The sequence below is a fragment of the Nilaparvata lugens genome, chromosome 3, assembly GCF_014356525.2.
Source record: "Nilaparvata lugens isolate BPH chromosome 3, ASM1435652v1, whole genome shotgun sequence".
Lineage (NCBI taxonomy): Eukaryota > Metazoa > Arthropoda > Insecta > Hemiptera > Delphacidae > Nilaparvata > Nilaparvata lugens.
In genome coordinates, this window is record NC_052506.1 from 5617959 (window position 1) to 5643462 (window position 25504).

The following is a 25504-nucleotide window of genomic DNA, read 5'->3' on the forward strand; positions in this document are numbered from 1 at the left end:
TTGCTATTCAATACTCTCCATTCAAAAATAATTTTCCAAACAGTTGAATATCTAAAATATTTATGTCGGGTTGAAAAAACCTTCAAGTTTTCCAATTGATAAGTTGCTACTAGGGAATAGGGCCCTAGTAGCAACACAATACTATTAGTTTTTATTTAACAGAGAAGACAATTTTGATCCTTTTATAGGTTGGGAAAGTGCAATGGCTTCATACCTGGTCCCTGTTGCATGAGAAAATACAAAATAATAATTACTATCATTAAACGAAAATCCAAATAAAATTCTGTAATTCACCCCGAATTCTTCTGCTATTGCAAATATTGACAACAGGGTAAACAGCTAGATAGAAATTCCATCTGTACAAAATAATAATATTAGTAGTAAAGTATTTATTACAATAGGAAATTACTAAAATATTAGCTTGTATTTTCTCATGCAACAGGGACCACAGCAGGTATGAATCCATTGCACTTTCCTAGCCTATAAAAGGATCAAAATTGTCTTCTCTGTAAAATACAAACAATAGTATTAGTATTATAGTATAATATTTTATTAAAAATATTAGTATTAGTAGTCAGAAATTATCAGAATAGGAAATTACTGAAATATTAGTATAAAACGTTTAATTTTTCTCCGATAAATTATCGATCACCACCTTGAAACTTGTTGTTTTTGTATATTTCATTAAATTATAGTGTAGTTTTGTTTTCTTTTTGTGTTCAAAATGAATTGACACTTGCGAACTCTGCATGCTAATTAGTCTGAAAGGAAATTTCATTTTTACAAATATCTGTGCCGGTTGCACAAAATCCGGTTAAATTTTAACCATGATTAATTTCACGAGAACCAATCAGAGACGGCTTCTCTGATTGGTTCTCGTGGAATTTCAAATCAAATCAAATCAAATCAAATTTATTTCCTCCACAAAATTCAACAATTACAAAATTTAGGATAATGTACCTTAATCTAGTTTACTTACATTCTATCAACAAAATAAAGGTACAAGAGGTGGAAATGAAACCACTGGCTTAAGTGAAAATCACTTGTTCGCCAGTAGGAGTAGCATATTGTCAAACTTCGGTCATCCACATCTAATTAAAACAAAAAAAAAGATGTATACAAAATAACATAAATAAATTACAACTTATATTCTAAGAGAATTAATCAAGCTATGTATCGAGACTCTTAAATTTAGCAGAATAGTAGTACAATTACAATGGATGTAAATTAAATTATCTACACAATATACAAATCAAAATAATGACTCTCAGTTATCCATTTCTTAATATTCCTTGGTACACTTTTGGAAGGTAGTTCTATGATAAGCCCGGGTGGAATAGAATTTATTAGTTTTGGAGCTATATAAATTAATTGCTTACGAATAAGCAATAAGAATTAATAAGAATTAATCACGATAAAACTTGATCGGCTTTTGTGCAACCAGCACGTTGCATTTTCTAATTGTATAAAACAGAAAGTAATAACAGGAAAATATAACTTACTCGTCAAGATTGGAAGCAGCTTTTTTAATACGTTGCTCGACTTCTTTCGATAAGCAGAACTCCAATTCTTGTATTTGACAATCAGATTCTGAACAATCCCCGCCGGCTCCACTATCTTTTTCATTGGCTGATCTAGAAAACATGAAGAAAACATCTTTAAATTATCGGATTGACTGAGAAACGTTTGAAATACTTCTATGGTAACTGGAATATGGTGTTAATGGAGAGATTTTGAGGATTAATGGAAGATACCCTAACCGTTTTACTATAGTGAGGTCCACGTTATGGCAGTGTTAGATCAACATTGGTGTGGCTATCCTTGTCTATCATTCAACAAAGAAGATAACGCTATCCTTTTCTAGCTCAGTACCGTTGCTAGATCATTTTTTAACAATGTATAAATTTAATTAGTTGACAAAATTTTTTTATCTCAATCCTGAAAATGCCTAATTTAATCATGATAAATAAAACATAACACATTTATAGTGGGGTGTATATTTATTCATTGAATTATCTTTGCCTATTGAGAAATTATTCAGTGCATAAAACTTCATTGTTTTAATTGTATTAATTGTTATAGTATTCTGATTTGTAATGTAATTGTTTTTGATGAATAAATTTTATTTGATTTGAACTGATTATTCAAAACTAGAATGAACAATTGATATCTCAACAGATAAACCGGTTCAGCAGCGACAAGGCAGAGAATCAGCAACGCTTTTCTCCTATCTTCAACCACTCCTATTAAAACGTGGATATTTCACTAATTCTTTCTGTTCATGTTTAAAGTAGCCCTTAAATACTTAAATATAAATACGGAATATCACATTATAACAAGGACATTACTATAGTGTCTTTAAGAAAACAAAAAAGGGTACTAGTGAATTATTCATGAAATAATAGAAAAAATATATTTGTTCATTTGAATAAATAAAAATGAACCTACATTTTATCGACGATGTGATCCATCATACGAGCTATGGCCACTCCTTCTGCCGGACTGTGTTCATAGGTTAGACCAACGTGCCCCTCGTCACCAATTATAAACTGAAAATTCAACAAAAAGTTTGTTAAAATTATGAATGATCACAAATATCACAATCTAAGTAAAGGGAAATTCACATGTCATGTTTCACTCATAGTTCATAATTTATTTTGGAACATTCTCATGTCATGTTTCATTCATAGTTGAATATTACTATAGAGAAAAATCTGGTGTGGCGCACTCACAAAACTTTCCTTGCCGTTATGAAAATTGATCAACTGACGCTAGTGCACTCGCGCATCTCAGTCTACTATTCAAAGATATGAGACAGCTGGTGATAGGTCAATAACGCTGGAAACACATGAGGTCTGCTATCACGTCCATTGCGGGTGAGGAACACAAACTGCACTGCACAACACAATCGATAGCAAACTAAATAGAATCTCAGCACTTCTTCTGTGGTGTGACTCTCTTGAGGTTTGTGTTAAAGTTGGTGTCGTGTGAACAGAGGTTTGAGCAAACTTGGCTCAATGCCAGATTTGCGTAAACCTGGCTTTGAGCCAAGTTTGCGCAAATATCGTTGTCGTGTAGACCCGGCATAAAACCTAATTGAACGGAGCCTTTCAGGTTATGTTCACACACTAGACAAATTGTAATCTCGCAGATCTCAGGCAATCCGAAATCTACATTGAATGGTACGGGTGGCGTACCTGAATGGTTTTGTCGTACCAGCGGTTGCCCCCGTTGTACCTGCTTCCCCCGCCATGCATGCACAGACTGGCGGCCAGGTTCATGTCGTGGAACTGTACGGGTGCGGGGGGCAGTTGACTGTCAAAACACAACACGAACAGCGAGTCGGCAATTGTGTCCAGAGAGCGCCAGTTCTCCTCGTCTGAAAACAATAAAAATAATACGATATCATCAGGTAGGACGGCTTGGAATTGTATCAACTACCACTCATTTCCTTACTTGTATTCCAAAAGTATTCTATGAATATAATTGACCGAGCGAACTGAGGTCTAAGATTCAAGTCGACGGTTTGGCATTTCTCTTAATGTTTGAATGTTCAAATGTTTATATGTTGCGCATTTACGGCGAAACGCGGTAATAGATTTTCATGAAATTTGACAGGTACGTTCCTTTTTAAATTGCGCGTCGACGTATATACAAGGTTTTTTTGGACATTTTGCATTTCAAGGATAATATGAAAGGAGAAAGGAGCCTCCTTCATACGTCAATATTAAAGTGGAAATCAGACTAGAGAATTATTCATCATATATCAGCTGTCTAGTGGACTATAATACAACCCGTTCAAAAACATCGAAAATCTTGAAAATGTATCTTTCCATCAATGTTAGTAGACAGTTGACTATAATACTACCCGTTCAAAAACATCGAACATCTTGAAAATTGTATCTTTCCATCAACGTTGTAGACAGTTGCAGCCAGACCTGATAACAGCGCTCACACTCACATTCCGGGACGACACGTCACGGTACGATATAGGACAGAAAGCTCTATGTTTATTTAGGATTTTTTCTAGACATTTTCAATTGATAAATTATTATTAATTTTTGAGAAAACATAACAACAGGTCAATGTAACTCACTGAGCGCGAGGTCTACTGTTCACAGAACTACTAGTAAAATCCTATTATACTAGTAGTTCTGTGAACAGTAGACCTCACGCAGTATTCTCATCCACAAGTACCTGATTGAAACTATAGATCTTATGCAAATACAGCAATAGACTTGCTTCTCCACACATCTGTGTAATCACTTGTCAGCTGATTTAAGATGAATAATTCTAGTCTGATTTTTACTCTAATATTGGCGTATGAAGGAGGCTCCTTTTTCCTTTTATATTATCCTTGAAATGCAAAATTTCCAAAAACCTTGTATATACGTCGACGCGCAATTAAAATAGGAACATACCAGTCAAATTTCATGAAAATCTATTACCGCGTTTCACCGTAAATGCGCAACATATAAACATTAAGAGAAATGCCAAACCGTCGACTTGAATCTTAGACCTCACTTCGCTCGGTCAATTAAGTGAGCAATTTCTGTATGTACGTATTCATGTATGTCCAACGGATCTCGAAAACGGCTCTAACGATTTTGATGAAATTTGCAATATAGGAGGTTCTTAATATAAAAATTCGATTGCTCATGGTCTCATCCCTGGGAAAACTCGCTGAAAGACATTGAAAGGATAATTATTATTACTCCTTAGAAAAACAGCTGATAATTTCATTGTCTGTCAATAATGGAAGATGTGAGTTCATGTGTGGAAGTGAGACAGAATTATGTTCAGCTGTTGAACTATTGCAATCAATCAGCTCAACTCACGAGAAATATTATCTAGAAATTTTAATCATAGCGTTCCAAACTAGTCCAAGGATCCATGATTACCAAATTGCAATGCGTTCACATTAATTGTACAAAATTTCAAACATTTATGGACTCTACAGTGCTGCCAAATCTTACGTTCAAAATCTCCTTGAATATGGAATGAGAGAAATTGATTGAGTGCTTTATTTATACAGATTACAATAAATACTGGCTTATACACTTATAACTTATAATACAGCAACATTTTTTATGAATTTACATGATAATATAAATTGGAATAATAATTATTGAACTGTACATGATATGAAAAAAATAATTTAGATACTGTAAGGTAATATTCTTTTAGCTTATACACTTACAACTTATAATAAAGCAACATTTTTTATGAATTTACATAATAAATATCGGGGGACCGAACTCCGCTCTGGAGTGTAAAAGCATAGAAAATTTGTAAGAAAGATTGAATTTTTAGTTTATATTTATTTATTTATTTATTTTCTCAGTCGTACAATTATTTTTACAGTTATATGAGGAGGCACAACAGGCTTATGCCCAAAACTGTCCCTTTTCAAATTTATACTACAGTCCAAATCAAAATCTAGGTTAAGCTACTATCAGTCATCAAAATATCAATTTATTCACACTTCAAAAAACAAACACATCATCAATTACAAATAGATATACTATGAATTCGATTTAGAATAATATACTATGTTTGCTACAATATTCGTTAATATACTATTCTTCTACACTAACAGCATCTAGCTACTATTTTGGACTATCTGAAGTAAACATGTTTTCTAAAAAAATGAGAAATAAACAAAAATAAGTTTTTCTTGCTGAATATTAGTCTTCTCGTGAGATCAGCTGAGGAATAACCCACACATGCACTCGTTCACTTACTTACCATTACGATATCGACAGACAACAAAATTTCCAGCTGTTTTTCTAATGACGTATTAATCCTTTCATTGTCCTTCAGCAAGTTATCCCAGGGTTGAGACCTAGTGCAATCGAATTTTCATATCTTGAACCTACTTTGTTACGAATTTCGTGAGAATCGTTAGTGCCGTTTTCGAGATCCGGTTACATACAGACATTCAAACATATAAACAGAAATTCCTCGATTAAAAGTATCCTATCATATTAATCGAGCAATTTCTGTATTTATATATCTGGTTATTTTTATATCTGGTATTTTTATATCTGGCTATTTTTATATCTGGTTATTTATGTTTAACGGATCTCAAAACGGCTATAACGATTTTCACGAAATTTGGAACATAGTAGGTTTATGATATAAAGATTCGATTGCACTAGGTCTCATCCTTGAGAAAACTCGCTGAACGACATTAAAAGGATAATCCATCCTTGGCTGGAACAACTGTGGATAGTAAAAAGGTGAGTATGTGACAATTCAAACTAAACCTCAGGATATAATGAGTTCCATGTTATATTGATTAGCATTGGTGTTGCTATCCTTGTCTATAATTACATAAAGCAGATAATGCTTTCCTTTTCTAACTCCATAACAAGTTCTGAATAGTGTGTTTGTCTTTTCGGTCCCAAAATTTTATAGTTTTTTCAAAGTTTGGAATTTTCCAATTATTTGTAATTAATATATAATTTAGAAGTATTTTTTTAATTTAGAAGTATTTTTTTCAATTTAAGAATGATTTTTGTGTGTATGGATTGCAAATTGAGTGTGTAATTAAAGAATTTTGAAGTGACACATAACCTCTAGCTATATTTGGTCTGTTGTATAAATTTGAATTGGAACCGTTTTGGGCGTAAGTTAGCCTGTGGTTGTGTAATTCTGAATGATTGGATAAATAAATAAATAAATAACATTGCCAGATCGTCTTCTAACAATGTAGAATAGTTATTTGTATATCTAGAGAGGAAAGTGCTGTTTTTTCTCCTGAGGAAAAGTTTGAAGCCCGAGGCGAAGCCGAGGGCAACAATCTTCCTGAGGGAGAAAAAACATTTTTCACTCGTGATATACACAACATTTTTCCTCCACCTACATTTTTTTAAAAACTGCTAATAAAATAATTTTTAAAAACGTATGTGACCAAACAATGTGTTACAACATAATCTAAAAAGTAAACAGAAGCAGCTGGCTTGTAATCACAGTTTTCCTACGACAGCACTATCTGTCGGCTAAAGTTGTAACAACAATGACAGCCAAAACTACAGCTAGGATGAAGTTCCTGTTTCAAATTTGATTAGTTAATAAGTAATATTTGTTGGCTGATATTTTGAATAACAAGGAATAAAAGAGAAAAATATATACATTTTTTTAGTATAGTGATATGAAGTTTGTAATAATAATTTCAGCATACAACATAAATTTTATATATCGATCAAATGTCTGGTTGAGGTATTGAAGTTGGTTTAATGACTACTCTATATGCTTCCTCATCTGAGCTTAGACCTTCTGACCTATTCCAAATGTACGTTTTTAAAATAGAGATGCTTCCCATGTTATTTAAATGGAGTCACTTTACTCCCTAGGGAGTTTTTCTGTTTTTTAGTACAGAGAGCGAAAAAGTGAACACTTTAGTATCATGTTTCAGGGAGTAAAGTAAGTAATTTTGACAGTAGGTGGAGGAAATATAATTAATTGGAAGAATATTCAATCTCAATTATGAAAATTTATTGATTTATCATTGAAGAATATTTCTAATATTAGTATATATAATTGATTGTTGTAAACAAGAATGTATACACCATTATTAATAAGCTATCCTCTATAGAAGGCAATGGAAAGGCAGAGAGTCGGCAACGCTGTTTTCCTATCTTCCTCCACTGCCATTATAGCGTGGAACCAATGCAATGCAAACCAATCAGGTACTGACTTCATAACGTGGATCTCATTACAAATAGAGTAGTGAATAAGGGCGAGACCATATAAGGCGGTTTTTCAGGCGCCAACCCAATCAGCCAATCGGCGAGTTTCCTGCGCTGCCGACTCTGAAAACGCCTAAAAAACGTCTTTTTATGGTCTAGCCATAAGAAAGTGTCAAATTTGAACAAGCCAGTGACTTTTTGAGCAGTGTGGGTATAGCCTATAGTCAGGTCCACGTTATAATGGCAGTGTTTAATTAGCGATGGTATTGTTATCTTTGTCTATCATTCAACAAAGCAGATAGCGCTATCTCTTTCTTGCTTTGCTCTGTTGCCAGATCGTCTTTTAACAATATAAAATTGATAAATAATTAACAAAATCTTAATTATGAAAATTCGTAATGTAATTATTGAAAAATATAATCTCTTGCTTAATAGAATATAATTGATTATTTTTAACGAGAATGAACAGTGAATATTACATCAATAAACCTGTATCAGCTACCGTGTATAGAAGGCATTGACAAGACAGAGGATCAGCAACGTTGTTCTACTATCTTTCTCCTCTGCCATTATAACGTGGACCTGACAATAGTATTCTAATAATAGAAATTTTAGTAATAGTATAGAGAAACCATAGCATAAGAAGATGCCCCATGGTATAGGGTGGTGTTTATGTCGCAACTTTTACTGTTATCTCAAGCCTATATTCCACTAAGTCCACGTAGTTCTTTCCCGTGAAGCTTTATAACGCTGGTAGTTAAAGCTTATAAAGCTTAAACTTTAAACTGGTAAACTTTAATCTAAACTTAAACTGGTAGTTAAAGCTTATGGTTATAAAGCTTTATAACGCTGATATTGTGCCGTTCATACACTCTTACCCGGTCAAAACAGTAAAAATCGACAATAATCGACAGTAATCGGCTAGAGATAACAGTAAAAGTTGCGACATAAACGCCCTATACCATGGGATATCTACTTATGCTATTGTTTCTCTATGGTAATAGTAAATAAATAAAAGAGATATTTTGTATAGAATAGCTTACGTCCTTTGAGCAGTTTGACGTCATCAGCCCAGTCGTCGCGATTGTTCGACGTGAGAATTCCGATCGGCGGGGCCGGCTTACGACTCAGCTCAAAAATTCGTTTTAAATTTCGCGCCAACTGTTTAGTGCCGACTGCAGTGCCACCTGGCGTCACCACGTCCAACTTGAACATCTGCCAACAATCTTATTTATAGAGCCGGTTGCACAAGAGCCGGTTAAATTTTAACCGTGATTAATTTCACTAGAACCAATCGGAGAAGGCTTTTTTGAAAAGACGGCTTCTCTGATTGGTTCTCGTGGAACTAATCACGGTTAAATGAACAAATGAATCAACAAAATCAAAAGAGAAATTTCTACAAAGAAACAACATGATTTAGAAAAGGTTTTGCCCACATCTGACTGGATGCGAAGACAAGACTGGTGCAATGCTGGGTGAGGAGGCCGCGGTAACTGAAAGGTGGACAGAGCATTTCCGACATGTTTAGGTTTGTCAACTACTGTTCTCTCTTGAAATCAATTATAATTTCATTCGTCAAGAATATATTATTATTTTCTCAATAATTAAATTATGGATCTTTGTAGTTGATATCAAATATTTCATTTATTTCTATTATTTATTTCCCTTAACAGGGAAACAACTGATCAAAAGGTAATTGAACGACTGGACTATCATAGCGCAGAGCCAGATATATACAGATCCCAACACTGGCAGATGTTGAGTACGCAGTCAAGAGAATGAGGAATTATAGATCCCCTGGTGAAGATGGAGTAACCAATGAGTTGTTGAAGAGTGCTGGAAGTGCATTGATTAAGGAGCTGCATGCAATAGTTGTAAAGATATGGAATGATGAAGTGATGCCAGAAAGTTGGAAGATAGTCTGATATGTCCAATATATATAAAAAGGGGATAAGATGAAGTCTGCCAATTATCGAGGCATAACCTTGCCTTTTCTCAAACCTCCAACTGCAACAACTAAGTGTATACTCAGAGGAGATTCTTGGAGAATACCAATGTGGATTCCGAAAGCAAAGAGGAACCGTTGACCAACTTTTTGTGATAAGGCAGATGATTGATTGATTGTTTTTATTTTGATGATGGAGGAAGCATACGAGCATTTCATTGACCTACACATGCTGTTTGTTGACTTCCGTGAGGCATTTGAGATGGTCTATACTGTTACATGGAGCAGAAAGGAGGGCCCAAGAAGCTTGTCAGGTAGTCCAAATGACTTTGAATGGAGCTGGAGCCAAGGAACTTGTGGAGGGTAGAAGTGGATCTCGCTTCAGGCTGTCAAGAGTGGTGCGACAACGGGATGCTCTATCGGCGACTTTGATCAATATTGCTATTTAGAAGGTTTTAGAAAGCGTTAACGACACAGGCTTTATCGTCTACAAATCACGACAAATCTGCGCATATGCTGATGTTGTTGTACTCAGAACGAGAGAGAGAGCTGAAAGGAATGTTTGAAGAGCTTCTAACAGCAGGAAAGAGGATGGGTCTGGAAGTGAATTCGGAAAAGACAAAGCATATGACAATGTCAAGAAATGCTGCACGAAGAGTGGTGAATGGCTTTGTGGTCGGAGGATTATCTTTTAAAAGTACACAGCAATTTTCATACCTTGTTGCCGATGAAGATAATGTCAACAGAATGAGTGATGAAATAAAGCAGAGAGTAATAGCTGGCAATCGTGCCTATTATGCCAATATTAAATCGATCATCTCTCGGTCTCCATCTAAAATTTACAAATCACTGATCCGACCGACCAATAATCACTTATGGCTCAGAGACATGGAATGTCACCGCCGTTGATGCCTCTAAACTAAGAATTTTTTAAAGAAAAATTATCAGGCGAATATATGGGGGTGTCAACGACAATGGAGGGTGATTGAACAATGAAATGAATGAAATTGTTGGAGGTGAGGATGTGGTCCGTTTCATTAAATCACAAAGATTGCGCTGGGCTGGTCATGTTGAGAGAATAGCAGAACATCGAATGTCAAAAGCAATTTATTATATGGCCAGAATCGAGGGCAGAAAACGACAGGGGAGACCACGCAACCGATGGAGTGATGAAGTGGAGGATGATCTCCGGAAGATGGGGATAATAGCATGGAGACGAAGGGCATGTGACCCTGATGTGTGGAGGGCTCTTGAGCGAGAGGCTAAAGCTCACATTGAGCTGTAAAGCCAGAAGAAAATTTAACTGGCGTTTGTGCAACCGGGCCATACTGGACGAGATCAAGAGAAATTGTTATTTTAAATTATCTATCTCCATTATGTTGTAGTGTTTTATTTGATAAGTCTTTTTATATAAATCTTCAAAATTATTCATCCTAGCTTCCTATTGTTCTGTCTTTTTTAGTTTGTGATTTACTTTTTAATTAATTGTTACTTTGGCTTATCGCTTGTAATAAAGCTTGTAAATAAACACTAATAAAGTTTAAAAAAACATCACTGTTTCTTACTGGAAGCGAATGGAAAACGATCGTCAACTCACATGGTTTTTGTGCATGACAACAATGTGCCTGGAGTTGGGATGGAACTCGAGAAGGTCACCCGGCTTATTGGGTATGCGACATGTGCCGAACACCTGGTAGTATTGAGACATGTCCTGTGGTATAGTGCGCATCATGTCTTGCTTCAGGCCATGGCTGTCAACACAAAACGGATTCAATTAGATTAGAGTTCTTTATCCATGATACACTCGTATCAATCTGACTGCTAGTTGTTGTTCGTTTTAATAGCAAAACATCCACCTGGAGTGCTAAAAGGCGGCAGTTTTGCTGTTCCAAATTCGGAACTAAGAAACATACTCGACAGTAAAGAAAACATATGATTTTATTACAGTATAGCTTAGACCAGTTATAGAAAGACCAGTTCTATAACTGGTCTAAGCAGTATAGTTTCTAAGAGAATCATATGTTTATTTGTTCTACAATCAGCTGTTTACCGACTTGATTTCATGTATAGGCTACAAAAATTAGTTTTCGCCACACTGCACAGAAAGCAGCTGTTTTCCAGTCCCTACGTAGATCTGAAAGACCTTGTTTGCAGACGACTCTCGTCTGACGTGAGAAACAGGTTTCTTTCCGGCCTAGGCCGGAAAGAGTACTCTTTCCAGCCGCTAACATGGAAGTCCGTAGTTAATAAGTCATCTGCTAGATCGGGCGAGTGTCAACTTTCTTCATCTGAATTCGCCATTATTTCAGTTCGAATTTCGAATCAAACTAATTCAGCATTCACTTCGCAACCATTTTTATTCAATTATTTATTGTTGATTAGCGCATTCTGAATTTTCAAAAATGCTTGAAGATGACGATGCCCGTGATATTCCAAGTGAAATTTTAAAAGAATCTAAAATCCTGACTGCAAATCTTCTACCACTAAATTCAAGAGATAGGTACGATAACAAGTATTCTTTATTTATTTTGTCAGCAATACCTGTAGTGTGGCGAAAAATATCGTTCGCACCACGGGCAAAAATGTTTTTCTGCTCTAGGTGCGAAATATACTATTACAGAGGCGAGGAGTCCGGTCATCTCTGGACTCGCCGATGACTGGACAGAAATTGATATGTAATGTGTATATTATTAAATTGAAAATATTTAAAATAAATATAATAAAAGTTTTTATGCGAGCGCGCCAACCTTGAATAAAGTAGACTACTGCATCATCAGTTCCATCCGTTCAATGTGATTCTCAAAAATATGCGATTCCAGTAATGCTATTTAGCATTGGTTGCCACCACTCTTCTGCATCATCAATCCCACTCTCACCGTAAACGATGGAGGAGTAAACGGTCAAAGACATCGCTATTTTCTGCGAGTCCACTGGTCCGCGCCAGTGTTGCAAACCGTATGATAATTATTATTTTGTTTGCAATTTGTTAATATATTGATGATTATTATTATTATTAAACGAAAATACAAATTTGTTTAATCAATATTAAACCATCTGTTTATTGATGTCTACACACAGGCCACAGTGCCCATGTAGGCTCATTCCGTAATGTATAATATGAAACCCTAATCTAAGTACCTACTTTATAATTTGTATTTTATATTTCATATTATTTATCATTTTTGTACTTGCTGTATTGTGGAATAAAGAAGATTCATGATTGATTGATTAATTGATTGATAATATTATAATTTAATTTCAATTTTTTAAATTTATTCCAATTATTAAGGGTCAGTTTCCGAGCTTGAGATTTAGCCAAGTTCTAGACTTTTCAACTCTAAAGGTGCGTACAGACATTCGCTCTGCTCCGCAATCGAACTTCACTGGAGCGGATCGATTAATGATCGACCGGGGAGCAAGAGTAGAACGCGAGAAGAGCTAACATCTACCGTAACGTTCATGATCGGAGCGATCGCGGAGCGAGTGTGGAGCGTGCGTGGAGCGTGTTGGAGGCACGTATATCTGTAGGTGCCTAAGCACCTTTAGATTTGAAATAGTAGACTTATCTTATACTAGATGTCATATTTCTAGATAAATAATTATCTAAAATGAAACATTATTATCTTTTAAGTAGTGGGGGAAGGGGTGCAGCTTTCATTCTATCTTTGAACTGAATTGTTCCTGGAGATGACAGAGCCAAAAAGACACGCCTCGCCCCTGGTGATTTAATAATAAGCAGTTCGTGATGGAAAACAACATTGAAGAATTCTATATTGGCTTATACACTAATTTACATTGGATTACAGTATTGCTAATAAATTATTAAACGAATTTTACAAAGTATGAAAATGAATAATTAATCCGAATGAAGATTGCATGCAATTTGAATGACGGTATCATAATAGCATAGAGATTATTGCATAAGTAGATATCCCATGTTATAGGGAATTTATGTCGCAACTTTTACTGTTACCTCAAGCCGATTACTGTTGATTATTGTCAATTTTTACTGTTTTGTTGGAGTGATAGTGTATGAACGGCACAATTTGAGAGACTACCAGCGTCACACAGCTGCATAGGAAAGAACTACGTGAACTATCGGCTTGGGATAACAGTAAAAGTTGCAACATAAACGCCCTATACCATGGGATATCTACTTATGCTATCGTTTCTCTATGATAATAGTGTGATGTAACCACATAAATCGGCGGTGTTTCAACAAATAATTGTCGACTCTCTGAAGAGAATATCAAATAATATCCTTCCCATTAACACACGACCGGGAATACGACACTTCGACAAGTACCGGTTTTGACCAATCATTAGATTAGATTACAGTTCTTTATTTATGTATGTTACTATACATTGGGATACTGATAGAGCTGGGAAGTTGAACGATTCAGTACGTCAGGTTTGACCTGCATGAAGTATTCACAAACACAAAAGAGAGTATATCGGTTCGTCAAGATTTAACTTTGTCAAGTACCTTGACAAGCATTGAACGCTTTTACCCTACACATCAAATTTTCCAACAAATTGATAGATTACCTATTCTGACCTGTCCTAGTGATACTGAATCGAGCGAAACTGTATCAAGTATTCACAAACACAAAAGTATATAACGATTACAAGTAATCCCAAAAACCAATTAAACCGATAAAATAAACTTTTAATCCCGAAAACCAATTAAACCGATAAAATCAACTTTTAATCCAGAGAACCAATCAGGGAAGCCTTCTCCTCACAAACTCCTTTTCCGATTGGTTCTTGTGGAATTTAATCAAGATTAAAATTGAACAGTTCTTTGGGCAACCGGACCTAAGACTTTTGGGACAAACCGTGTACTCACTTGTGGATTGTGAGCTTGAAATTGACAGCTGCCGCTACAAGCTGCGAGGCGTAGCGAATGCGATCGTCAGCATTTCTGAACTCGGTCTTGGGAAACACCAGACCCGGACTGGAGAAATAGACCACGGGAGAACGGAACTCCATGTAAGCCACTTTTAGCCACCAGTCTGCCAGCTGAAAGTCAAATTTATTCATTTTACATGAGTATATTGAGTTTAAGGAACGAATGAACAGTATAATTTATGTTAATTCATTTATTTTACACTTATTTTATATTGAGTTCTGTCACCTGGTCATATGGGACATATATATGAATAATTTATATTTATCTCATATTGATCAGGATTTTAGTTTTAAAATTAAAAAAGTTCAATGAACAGTGTTTTTGTCTTTGTACAATCTTTGTCATCGACAGAAAGATTGTTTATTTCATTTGTTGTCAAAATTAACATAGCTTCTCTTTTGTTTATAATAACAAACGTGCCGCTTGTGCGACAGATAAAAATAATGTACTTGAAATGGCTTTCATGTTTGGCATTGACTGAGTTTATATTAATACACAAAATTAAACTTTTGGGCAGAGCTCGTTCGTTAGGACTGTGAGTTAAGTCCGGCTGATCCAGTGGAAAAGGCTAGATTTCGTTTCGTTTTATGATACAGTTATTCTGTCACAGATCGGGCAGTTTAAAAATAATTGTATTGTTAAAGGAGACGGGTTCTGAGCCTATTCATTGGTTCAGTTAATTTTTGTTATTTTAAAATACTAACTGTAAGTCGCGATTAAATCAGTGGATGCCAAAGGGGGAAGCCATATTCAAAAGGTAGGTGACTACTGGATAAAATCATTGTTCTTAATTTTCATAACCACAAAGATTGAATCATCATTAGCAGCAAGCGAGTGTTTTCCCCATTAATTCATATCAATAATGTTTTTATAATAAAATTAATCTTGTTTTGTTTAAATGTAAATATGTTAAGACTCATTAAAGTTCAAGTTATTCTGTTCTCTTTCGTTATCATAGTTCTTTCCCCCCCCCCCTTAAATAATTGGTGAAGGCACAACTTGGTTACAGTTCTGAGAACGAATGAAGGCTATAATTTATGGGTGTAGAATTAGTTATTATCTATCCATTAACAATTGTGGCTTGTTTCAATAGTTATAGAAACTCCATGTAGGCCACTTTTTGCCAGCTGAAATTCAAACTTATTTATTTCACAGTCCAGGTCCTGTAGTTTTGCCTATCGGCGGAGGGCCACTATAGTGAGGTCCACGTTATAATGGCAGTGAAGAAAGATAGGAGAAAAACGTTGCCAAGTTTCTCCATTTTGACACTGAGTGTACACAGCTGTTACTCAATTCATCCCATTAAATTTGGTCTGATAATAATTATCATTTCCTTGATTAAATAATCAATCTAATATCAAATTGATCAAGAAAATATTTTTTTTATAATTTGATTCTAAACTTTGCTTTCATAAGTGAGATCAGATTTTTATTTTTATACAAACCTGAAATGGCGGCTAATTTAAAAAGCATTGATACAACAATCTGAATTTCAAAACAACAGAAATTAAGTTATTTGGTAGGTATCCTATTCCAATTTCTTTTAAAAATAATAGAAAAATAGAAATCCTATTTAAAATTAGTAATTTCAATGGAAATAATTTTGAAATAACCATTCAATATTATTTATATTGGTACGAGTAGGTCTAACCTATACGTGTAGGCTAACTGAAGCATGGATGAAGTCTAGGATGGTTAGTTATCAACTTTTAAAATGTCATTTCAGGTATTTTAATTTGTGTTTCTCATACGGTAATGTCTAAAAATTATTTCATTGTTTCAAAAATACATTTTAAATCAATTATACGACTTGTTTACTCAAATATTTTAATAGAATGAAGAAAAAAATGGCGGCTGAGAATTGTTTGTTTACTTTTGTACAGTCACTGTCAAAAGAATAAATAAAATATTCTGGCAAACAGACAACATTGCAAAGCGAGAGAGAGATAGCGCTATCTGTTTTGTTGTATGATAGAAAAGGACAGCAACAGTATTGTCAATCGTACACTGCAATTATAATGTGGACCTGACTATAGACTACAATAACCTACTAACCGTTCAAAAACATAGAACATTTTTAAATGTATCTTTTCATAAGCAACAGATGCTCTTTTGTATCTTCTCAAAAGCAACGTGTTGCATCCGAAAAGATACACAAGGAGTTTTTTTGAGTTACGTCCTTTTAGCACAACACAGCCTATCAGCTGACATTCGTTCAACATGCTCTTTCCATTGTTGGTGATACGTTGCAACTCTCTTATTCATGAAGAATCTCTGAGTGTAGGGAGCTTCCTGTATCTAGGGATCTAGGGTCTCTGAAGACTGATGTTTTTGCAAAGCCGTGAATATTACCCCGCGAACCATACCTTGCGAATATGCCGCTTCTAAGTCGAGGAGACAAAGCTACGGGACGCGTAATGTACACTACTATATTGAGATCTGAGAATGAATAACACTATCATTTATTTACCCGTTACCTAGGAGTCAGACTTGATAAATCCCTAACATATCGACAACATCTGCAGGGGTTGAGAGATAAACTGAAGACAAGGCTAAATATCATCAGCAAACTTGCGGGAACAACCTAGGGCTGTGACATGAATGCCCTTCGAACATCAAGTCTTGCACTTCTGTACAGTACAGGGGAGTACTGCTCTTCTGTCTGGGCTCGCAGCAGACATGTTGAGAAAACTGATACAGTTTTCAATGAAACTATGAGGAAGATTAGTGGGACATTGAGACCAACAGAGACTGAGTGTTTGCCTGTGCTTAGTAACATCATGCCTCCAGATCTCAGAAGGTTGGAGAAGAAGAACAAGTTCATTTCCCAGTTGCAAAACATTCATGAGGATCTCCCAGTCTCTAGAGATTTAGCTAACCCTCCACCAAGGCGCCTCAAGTCAAGAAGATACTTGAGACTTGACGAGCAGGAGGAAATAAGAAGTGCGAGGGAGTTATGGAGACTGAGATGGTTGCAGGGAGAGGTCAGGAACAAAGGTGTTGTGGATGACCCTAATGACATTGTTCCTGGCACCCAGCTGAGACGTAGAGAGTGGTGTGGCCTTAACCGGTTCAGGACGCAGGTGGGAAGGTGTGCTGAGCTGATGACAGCATGGGGATACACCTCTGATCCTCTGTGCCAATGTGGACAAATTCAATCAATGAGTCACCTAATATCTAATGTCCACAACACTCCTATCATGGAGGGCTGACACAAGTTCATGATGCTGGAAAAGAGGCATGTCAGTGGCTCCAGAACTTACTAGATTCTATTAGTATTTAACATATTAAGTGTAAAATTATGTTTATTCTAACTTTGGCCTATGAATGCATATGAATATATATATACTATAATTTATGGGTGTAGAATTAGTTATTATCTATCTATTGACAATTGTGACTTCTATACATTTATACCCAAAATAAAAAGAAAACAAGCAAGGACCGAAGAACCCCCTACAAGAGTACACAGGGTGTCCCATGAAAGGTGTAACAGCCGAAGACCATAGTAGATTCCACATGAAATTCTCAACAAAAAATGTCCAGTAAATTTTTCTTATATGGATCTTAGTTTTCAAGATACATAGATTTTTCGATATTTTTGAAAAACGCCAACAACTAGAAAACTATCAGTCGACATTCGTTCAACATGCTCTTTCCATAATTGGTGATACGTTGCAACTCTCTTATTCATGAAGAATCTCTGAGTGTAGGGAGCTTCCTGTATCTAGGGATCTAGGGTCTCTGAAGACTGATGTTTTTGCAAAGCCGTGAATATTACCCCGCGAACCATACCTTGCGAATATGCCGCTTCTAAGTCGAGGAGACAAAGCTTACGGGACGCGTAATGTACACTACTATATTGAGATCTGAGAACGATTAACACTATCATTTATTTACCCGTTACCTAGGAGTCAGACTTGATAAATCCCTAACATATCGACAACATCTGCAGGGGTTGAGAGATAAACTGAAGACAAGGCTAAATATCATCAGCAAACTTGCGGAAACAACCTAGGGCTGTGACATGAATGCCCTTCGAACATCAAGTCTTGCACTTCTGTACAGTACAGGGGAGTACTGCTCTTCTGTCTGGGCTCGCAGCAGACATTTTGAGAAAACTGATACAGTTTTCAATGAAACTATGAGGAAGATTAGTGGGACATTGAGACCAACAGAGACTGAGTGGTTGCATGTGCTTGGTAACATCATGCCTCCAGATCTCAGAAGGTTGGAGAAGAAGAACAAGTTCATTTCCCAGTTGCAAAACATTCATGAGGATCTCCCAGTCTCTAGAGATTTAGCTAACCCTCCACCAAGGCGCCTCAAGTCAAGAAGATGCTTGAGACTTGACGAGCAGGAGGAAATAAGAAGTGCGAGGTAGAAGTATGATTGTAAGGCCATATTATGCAGTTTCTGAATATACAGAGGAACATACTTTCCAGCACTTGCGAAAATAAACTATTAAGATTTGACAATTAGATTATTTATATTAAAAATAAATAAATATTTTTTTTATTTATATCAAATTTTGATATTGAGATTAATAATAAAACTTGACAATTCCCCGGTCAATTGACTGTGGCGAAGAACTGAAACTGAACTGAACTGAACTGAACTGAGGGAGTTATGGAGACTGAGATGGTTGCAGGGAGAGGTCAGGAACAAAGGTGTTGTGGATGACTCTAATGACATTGTTCCTGGCACCTAGCTGAGAAGTAGAGAGTGGTGTGGCCTTAACCGGTTCAGGACGCAGGTGGGAAGGTGTGCTGAGCTGATGACAGCATGGGGATACACCTCTGATCCTCTGTGCCAATGTGGACAAATTCAATCAATGAATCACCTAATATCTGAGTGTCCACAACACTCCTATCATGGAGGGCTGACAAAAGTTCATGATGCTGGAAAAGAGGCATGTCAGTGGCTCCAGAACTTACTAGATTCTATTAGTATTTAACATATTAAGTGTAAAATTATGTTTTTTCTAACTTTGGCCTATGAATGCATATGCATATATATATATAAATACTATAATTTATGGGTGTAAAATTAGTTATTATCTATCTATTGACAATTGTGACTTCTATACATTTATAGCCAAAATTAAAAATAAAACAAGCAAGGACCGAAGAACCCCCTACAAGAGTACACAGAGTGTCCCATGAAAGGTGTAACAGCCGAAGACCATAGTAGATTCCACATGAAATTCTCAACAAAAAATGTCCAGTAAATTTTTCTTATATGGATCTTAGTTTTCAAGATACATAGATTTTTCGATATTTTTGAAAAACGCCAACAACTAGAAAACTATCATTCGAAATCCAAGGATATGATTGGAAAGAAAGAAATTTCTAATAAGATTCATATAATTTTTTTCGGTTGAAAGAAAGTAGATGGGGCCGCCGAAAGCAATGGATGAACAGGTAGAAGTTCTAGTGACCCTTCAGTGGTCACCTATTGTTAATGAGTTTCGACATTTTCATGGTCTATTGTTAAGGTTTCCACTCCGAGGAATAAATTGGTGGCCCAGTCTGATTACTTGAAGGCATTTTCAGCTGTAAACCAGTGGTAGCCTACATTGGTTGGATAAACACACACATTACTCCCGATTATAAGTACAAATTTAGTCAAACTAGGAACGTATTATTTTTTGAATTGTGCCAGGAACACACGCTGTACGCTTTCCATAAACTGATGCTATAATAAAATCATCATACTATACTTATATTGAATTTTTTGATATTATATTCATACAAATAAATAATATAATACGCATATCATCAGCTGATGAATAGCGCATGTGGTGTGTAACCACAAATTGTATGTAACTCAAGTTAGTCTGTATACAGCTTGTGAGCAAGTTGAGTTTCATCAGAATGAACCATTAGAAATAATTGAATAACAAGTACTTGAACACTGATCTAGATTCAATAATAAAGTGAGAATACAAGTAACAGGTAAGGTGGAAAGTAATAGATGAGTCCCTACCAGCTAAAACTGCCTTCAAGAAAGCTGACGGGGCCACTCCGGCCACTAATGAGGGTAATGAAGCGGATTCAGAGGACAATAGAGTGTGATAGTCGAGAGTTGCAGGATGTACCTTTTTGGGACAATAGCCCAGTGTACAGGTAGCGCGGCCCCGTCTCCTTTCTTTAACCCATTTTTTCATTTGTGAGCGATCAAACTGTTCAAAATTTGTCTTTAAACTTGACGTATACAGAATACACAAATAAAACATCACAAAATGGGAATCATATGTATTATATGTATAATCGAAGATTAGGGGAATCTGGGGAGCCGTGCATTCCACTACAACATAGGACTTTAATGTGAGGAGAAAAATAAATTATAAAATATAACAAGGATGAGGTATTCTCACATCATTTGATTTCATTTCATATGCATTCTATGCATACGACATAAATATTAGAGATCATATCCTTCTCCTTGATAAATTCAAAACTTTTATCAGATAGTCAGAGGTATAAAAGAATTGTTCCATGATAGAATAAATACACAACTTGTCTATTCTACTAAAATGGTTCTATAGATGCAAAACCTAGGATACAAGGCATCATCATCATCATCATCATCATCATCATCAGTTTCAGGTTGAGTTTAACACTTGAACTATGAGTTTAATCATGATTTCCATGATTAAGACTCATAGTTTCAAATCAACCTGCAAATTATATAATGATGCCTTGGGCATTTAAGTTTAAATTTTGTGTTGATAAAATCATTGCAGTGGAATAGATCATTTGTTCCAATTTCATATCCTTCTCCGATACAAATTCTTATCATATTTCAGTTTGGGAAATGCAAGGCAGTTGGATAATTGATGAAAAAGAAAGGGTCGTTTGATCTGGTCTATGAAAAATTACTATAGAAAATATCATTCATAAGAATGCTCAAACACGATCTGTATCATAGTAATAATTAATGAATTATTCAAACGAGCAGAAACTCGTACTATGTAAAAAATCAGGGGACCTTGGGAGTATAGAAAACTTGAAATTGGGGTAACTCAATTTTGTTTGGATAGCAATACTTTTCTTATATGATGGTAGTAGGTGAGACAAGAAAAGTAAAAAAATGTATAGTCGATATATTAGAACCCAATTTTCGAATTAGGAAGAGCATATACAAGTAGTGTAGTATAAAAAACTAAGAATTATAATCACCAAATTATCTTTTGTTTCTGCTCGCTTTATCAATACCGTAGCTCTTGAAGTTTTGCTCCTACATAGGGTATTTGGTAGGGCAAGGAGAGTAAAAAAGTGTGACTTATAATCGATTAGAATTCATCCAATTTTCGAATTAGGAATAGCATATATAAACAAGTAGTGTAGTATAGAAAACTGAAAATTATAATCACCCAATTATCTTTTGTTTCTGCTCGCTTTATCAATACCGTAGCTCTTGAAGTTTTGCTCCTACATAGGGTATTTGGTAGGGCAAGGAAAGTAAAAAAGTGTGACTTATAATCGATTAGAATTCATCCAATTTTCGAATTAGGAATAGCATAAACAAGTAGTGTAGTATAGAAAATTTAAAATTATAATCACCCAATTATCTTTTGTTTCTGCTCGCTTCATCAATAGTTCTTGAAGTTTTGCTCCGACACCTGATGCGAAGTCATTCACTCTTTTTTCAGTCAGTCGGTATTCCTCGTCATTTAGGAATGGTTTAACCGTCCTGAAGGGAAAACTAACCATAAGTAACATTGAAAATTACCTTAATCGAAGAAAGATTAGCCCTAGAAAGGTTCAACTTTCCTAGAGTCTTGAGAGAAATAACAAAACACTTCACAGACCGGCCACTAACGATACTACAAATCTGTAAAATATGTCTGGAAAGTAACAAAATTTTCTACGAAAATTCATGTTCGACAGACTTTTCCTGTCGTATGTGACCGGCATTAGAATATCGATTGAATATATCCAATTGCAGCATAGAAAATATAATTAGGCTAATATTCATTGATATGAATTAAAACATCATTAGCAAAGCTAAAACATCTCAAGATTTTTTTATCTTTACAACATGTAGGCCTGGATGAAAGTTTTACACTTTTAGTCATTTGAATAAATATATTCTATAGTCTGTGTAAAATAAGTTGAGAAGACATTCTCACCGTTAATTTGATATGAAATTATTACGCATTACGACGCCCCATGATTCTGAAATAAATGATATTCAAAAGAAAAACAAATATTCGCGATGTTACTAATTTTATAATAAAAGTTAAATCTCCTTTTAATCATTCAACCCTGAAACTTTTTTAGTACAACTAGGATATCGGTGATGATATTCTACATCCAATTCTGACGTTGAATTGGAAATTTGAGAAAGTTGCAATTTTACAGAAATTGGCAACCTTGTAATTTCTTTGGATGGAGGGCCAAGTCTCAACTTATTTTAAACAGACTTATAATTCGCCAAATAATACAAGATCACAACAACAACGTACCACAACATTATCTGAAACAAATAATCAATATGTTCATATTTACAACTATTTTTACATAAATATTTATTAGTACTTTGTTTTATTACTATAGTGAGGTCCACGTTATAATGACAGTATTTGATCAACTTCGGTTTTGCTATCCTTGTCTATCATTTGACAAAGCCGGTGGTACTATCCTTTTCTAGGTTCACAACGATGACAATCATGTTTTTGACAGTGTAGAAATATAATTAATTAATTAATGCAGAGAATTGGCATCGCTATTCTTCTATCTTTATCCACTGCCATTATAACGTGGACCACACTATAAACATGAAGTTTAGAGTGACCGTAGTCAAGTGAATTAGATGCTGGCTTTATAATTCAGAGGCCCGGGTTCAAATTACGTCAGGGACAAGATATTTTTCTCGAGCCACTCCCATGTTTCGGATGTACACTTTAAGACGTTGGCCACAGCTGCCTAGAAATAGTTGTAAGGTCATGTCAGAGACCCTAAAATTGGTCAGGTGCGACCAGAAAAATCAGACACCAGATCTGAGTCACTCGATAGTATAGTAAAGTTTAGACGAGAGACGTAGACTTGATAAGTACTAATTTTCTCGCTATGCTGAAGCAGCCTGGACTTGGGACCTGGACCTGTAATTGGAAATGTCATAGAAATACTACAAAACTCAGATAAGAGTTCCAGATATTTCCAATCCCGCGTTCTTGGCAAGTGGAACCTTCTATTCACCCTTTATGCAGACGGTTTGTGGATAGAGCCCAAAAACACGTCCGGTCTCAAATAAACGTGTATGAACTGCTGTTGCAGTAATATTCAATAATTATTTACAGACCAACAGCTCAAGTTTGCATGAAAACTTCTGAACAATCCGATTAATTGTAATATAAATAACTAAATAATGGATGAATGAATGATAGAACTCTTTAATTAATAAATGAGGATCCTTGACTTACCTCAAATACCTGGTGAGTGTGTCTTTTAATGCTGGCACAGGCAATTTAGGTAGAGGTAGGTAATTAGCACCACCGGTCAAATTTCGAGCAAAAATTCGCTGGCTGGAACTGCATAGTGCCTTCAAATATGAGTGATATCGAAACATTTCTTCCTGAAAAAAACAACAAAATTAAATCAATTGATTTTTGAATTTTTTTAGTAATTTAAAAGTAGTATAAGATAAACATTATCATGAAATAAAAGTTATGCAGTGTTAATAATCTGAAGGCCACATTTTAGGTTATTGCTTGGTTTGGAAAGGTCTAACTTACTTTTTAATAAACAAAACATACAGGTCATTTGAGACATCTTAAATAAACCATACCTGAATCAATCTAGTTAGTTCTCCAATGCACAATGATTCTAGTAAAATATAGATCCCGGCTGACACCGACAATAAACAAAATACAAAAATTAAAAAAACATTAAAGTTAGATTATGATTATCAAAGTAAACATGATTTACACTACGGTAGGTGCACAATGTTTTAAACGTACTGGTTTTAATTTAGATCGAAGTATGTGTTCTTAATGCCAAGAGATATCTGGCTCCTAACCAGCAAGGTTAATCACCGGAGTTTCAATTGATTAAAATGTATGCAAGTCTATTTCATGAATTAAAATCGTATTATTTCGGGAATGCCGAAGTGAATTGATTTTTATCATATCTATAGTAAATTTTAAGACTATTCTATTCATTTGTAAATAAGATTTTTTTCTAAATTTCTATAATTGCAGCTGTCAGGCTCGATGTCAGCTGTATTTATATGTAAATATAAACATCGCCCGGTAGACAATCTAACCTTAGAAAATTTCGTTGATGATGATGGTAACTGGATTGTATACATCTAAATTCCTTTTACATAATTTAAATATACTTTCTAAAATATACTTTGATTGATAATCATAAATAAATATTACAAATATTGTCTTGATTAAGGCAAAATTAGTTCACCAGCAGCACTGACATGAGTTGACAAGAAACTGGAACAAAAACAAAAACTGAATCGAGAATCGACTCGACACCTACCGACACCGACCATCGACATAACCTACGGTCGATTTTTGGCAAACAAAAGTTGACGCCAATTATTTCAAAATTACGGCTTTTCTATTATTATCATTTTCGTTCTTATTATGATACAATTTCCACTTTTAAATTGAATATACTAATCTATTTGAATATTCTCATAATTATTCTATGAGAGAATCATTTTCAACAGTTTAAAACATTATATATCGTGGAATGAGAACTAGTTTTAGCTCTTGCGTGTCTCAAAAAATAATTTGCATGTAACGCAGTAATAAAATTGAATTTCCAATGATGGATGGTGAATAATTATTACCAATTTGTATTATTCATATCATACTTGGAGATCTAGATATTTTTCCTCTTGTCCGAGAAAAATACAAAGCGATCAATTGATTTTTAAGATAGCCTACCCAATAATTAAAAACAAGTTACCGTACTCATATAAAAATTA

At 35.1% G+C, this 25504-nt stretch overlaps 1 protein-coding gene across 4 annotated transcripts in view; it reads right to left on the reverse strand.

The window, feature by feature from the left end:
* LOC111060311 (carnitine O-acetyltransferase) overlaps nucleotides 1-25024 on the reverse strand; it is a 36315-nt gene extending 11291 nt beyond the window's left edge. The window contains exons 1-9 of one of the 4 annotated variants that reach the window (XM_039422669.1): nucleotides 24824-25024; nucleotides 23982-24133; nucleotides 22120-22249; nucleotides 14489-14661; nucleotides 11237-11390; nucleotides 8738-8909; nucleotides 3198-3379; nucleotides 2449-2549; nucleotides 1503-1634 (exon numbers count right to left, since the gene is read on the reverse strand). In XM_039422669.1, the coding sequence (XP_039278603.1) occupies nucleotides 1503-1634; nucleotides 2449-2549; nucleotides 3198-3379; nucleotides 8738-8909; nucleotides 11237-11390; nucleotides 14489-14661; nucleotides 22120-22249; nucleotides 23982-24133; nucleotides 24824-24868 (1241 nt within the window). In that variant the 5' untranslated portion in view covers nucleotides 24869-25024. Of the gene's footprint in view, nucleotides 1-1502; nucleotides 1635-2448; nucleotides 2550-3197; nucleotides 3380-8737; nucleotides 8910-11236; nucleotides 11391-14488; nucleotides 14662-22119; nucleotides 22250-23981; nucleotides 24134-24346; nucleotides 24733-24823 lie in introns of those variants that run through there. The other 3 variants (XM_039422673.1, XM_039422671.1, XM_039422670.1) reach the window with 3 other exon arrangements.
* Between the last annotated feature and the right edge of the window lie 480 nt (nucleotides 25025-25504).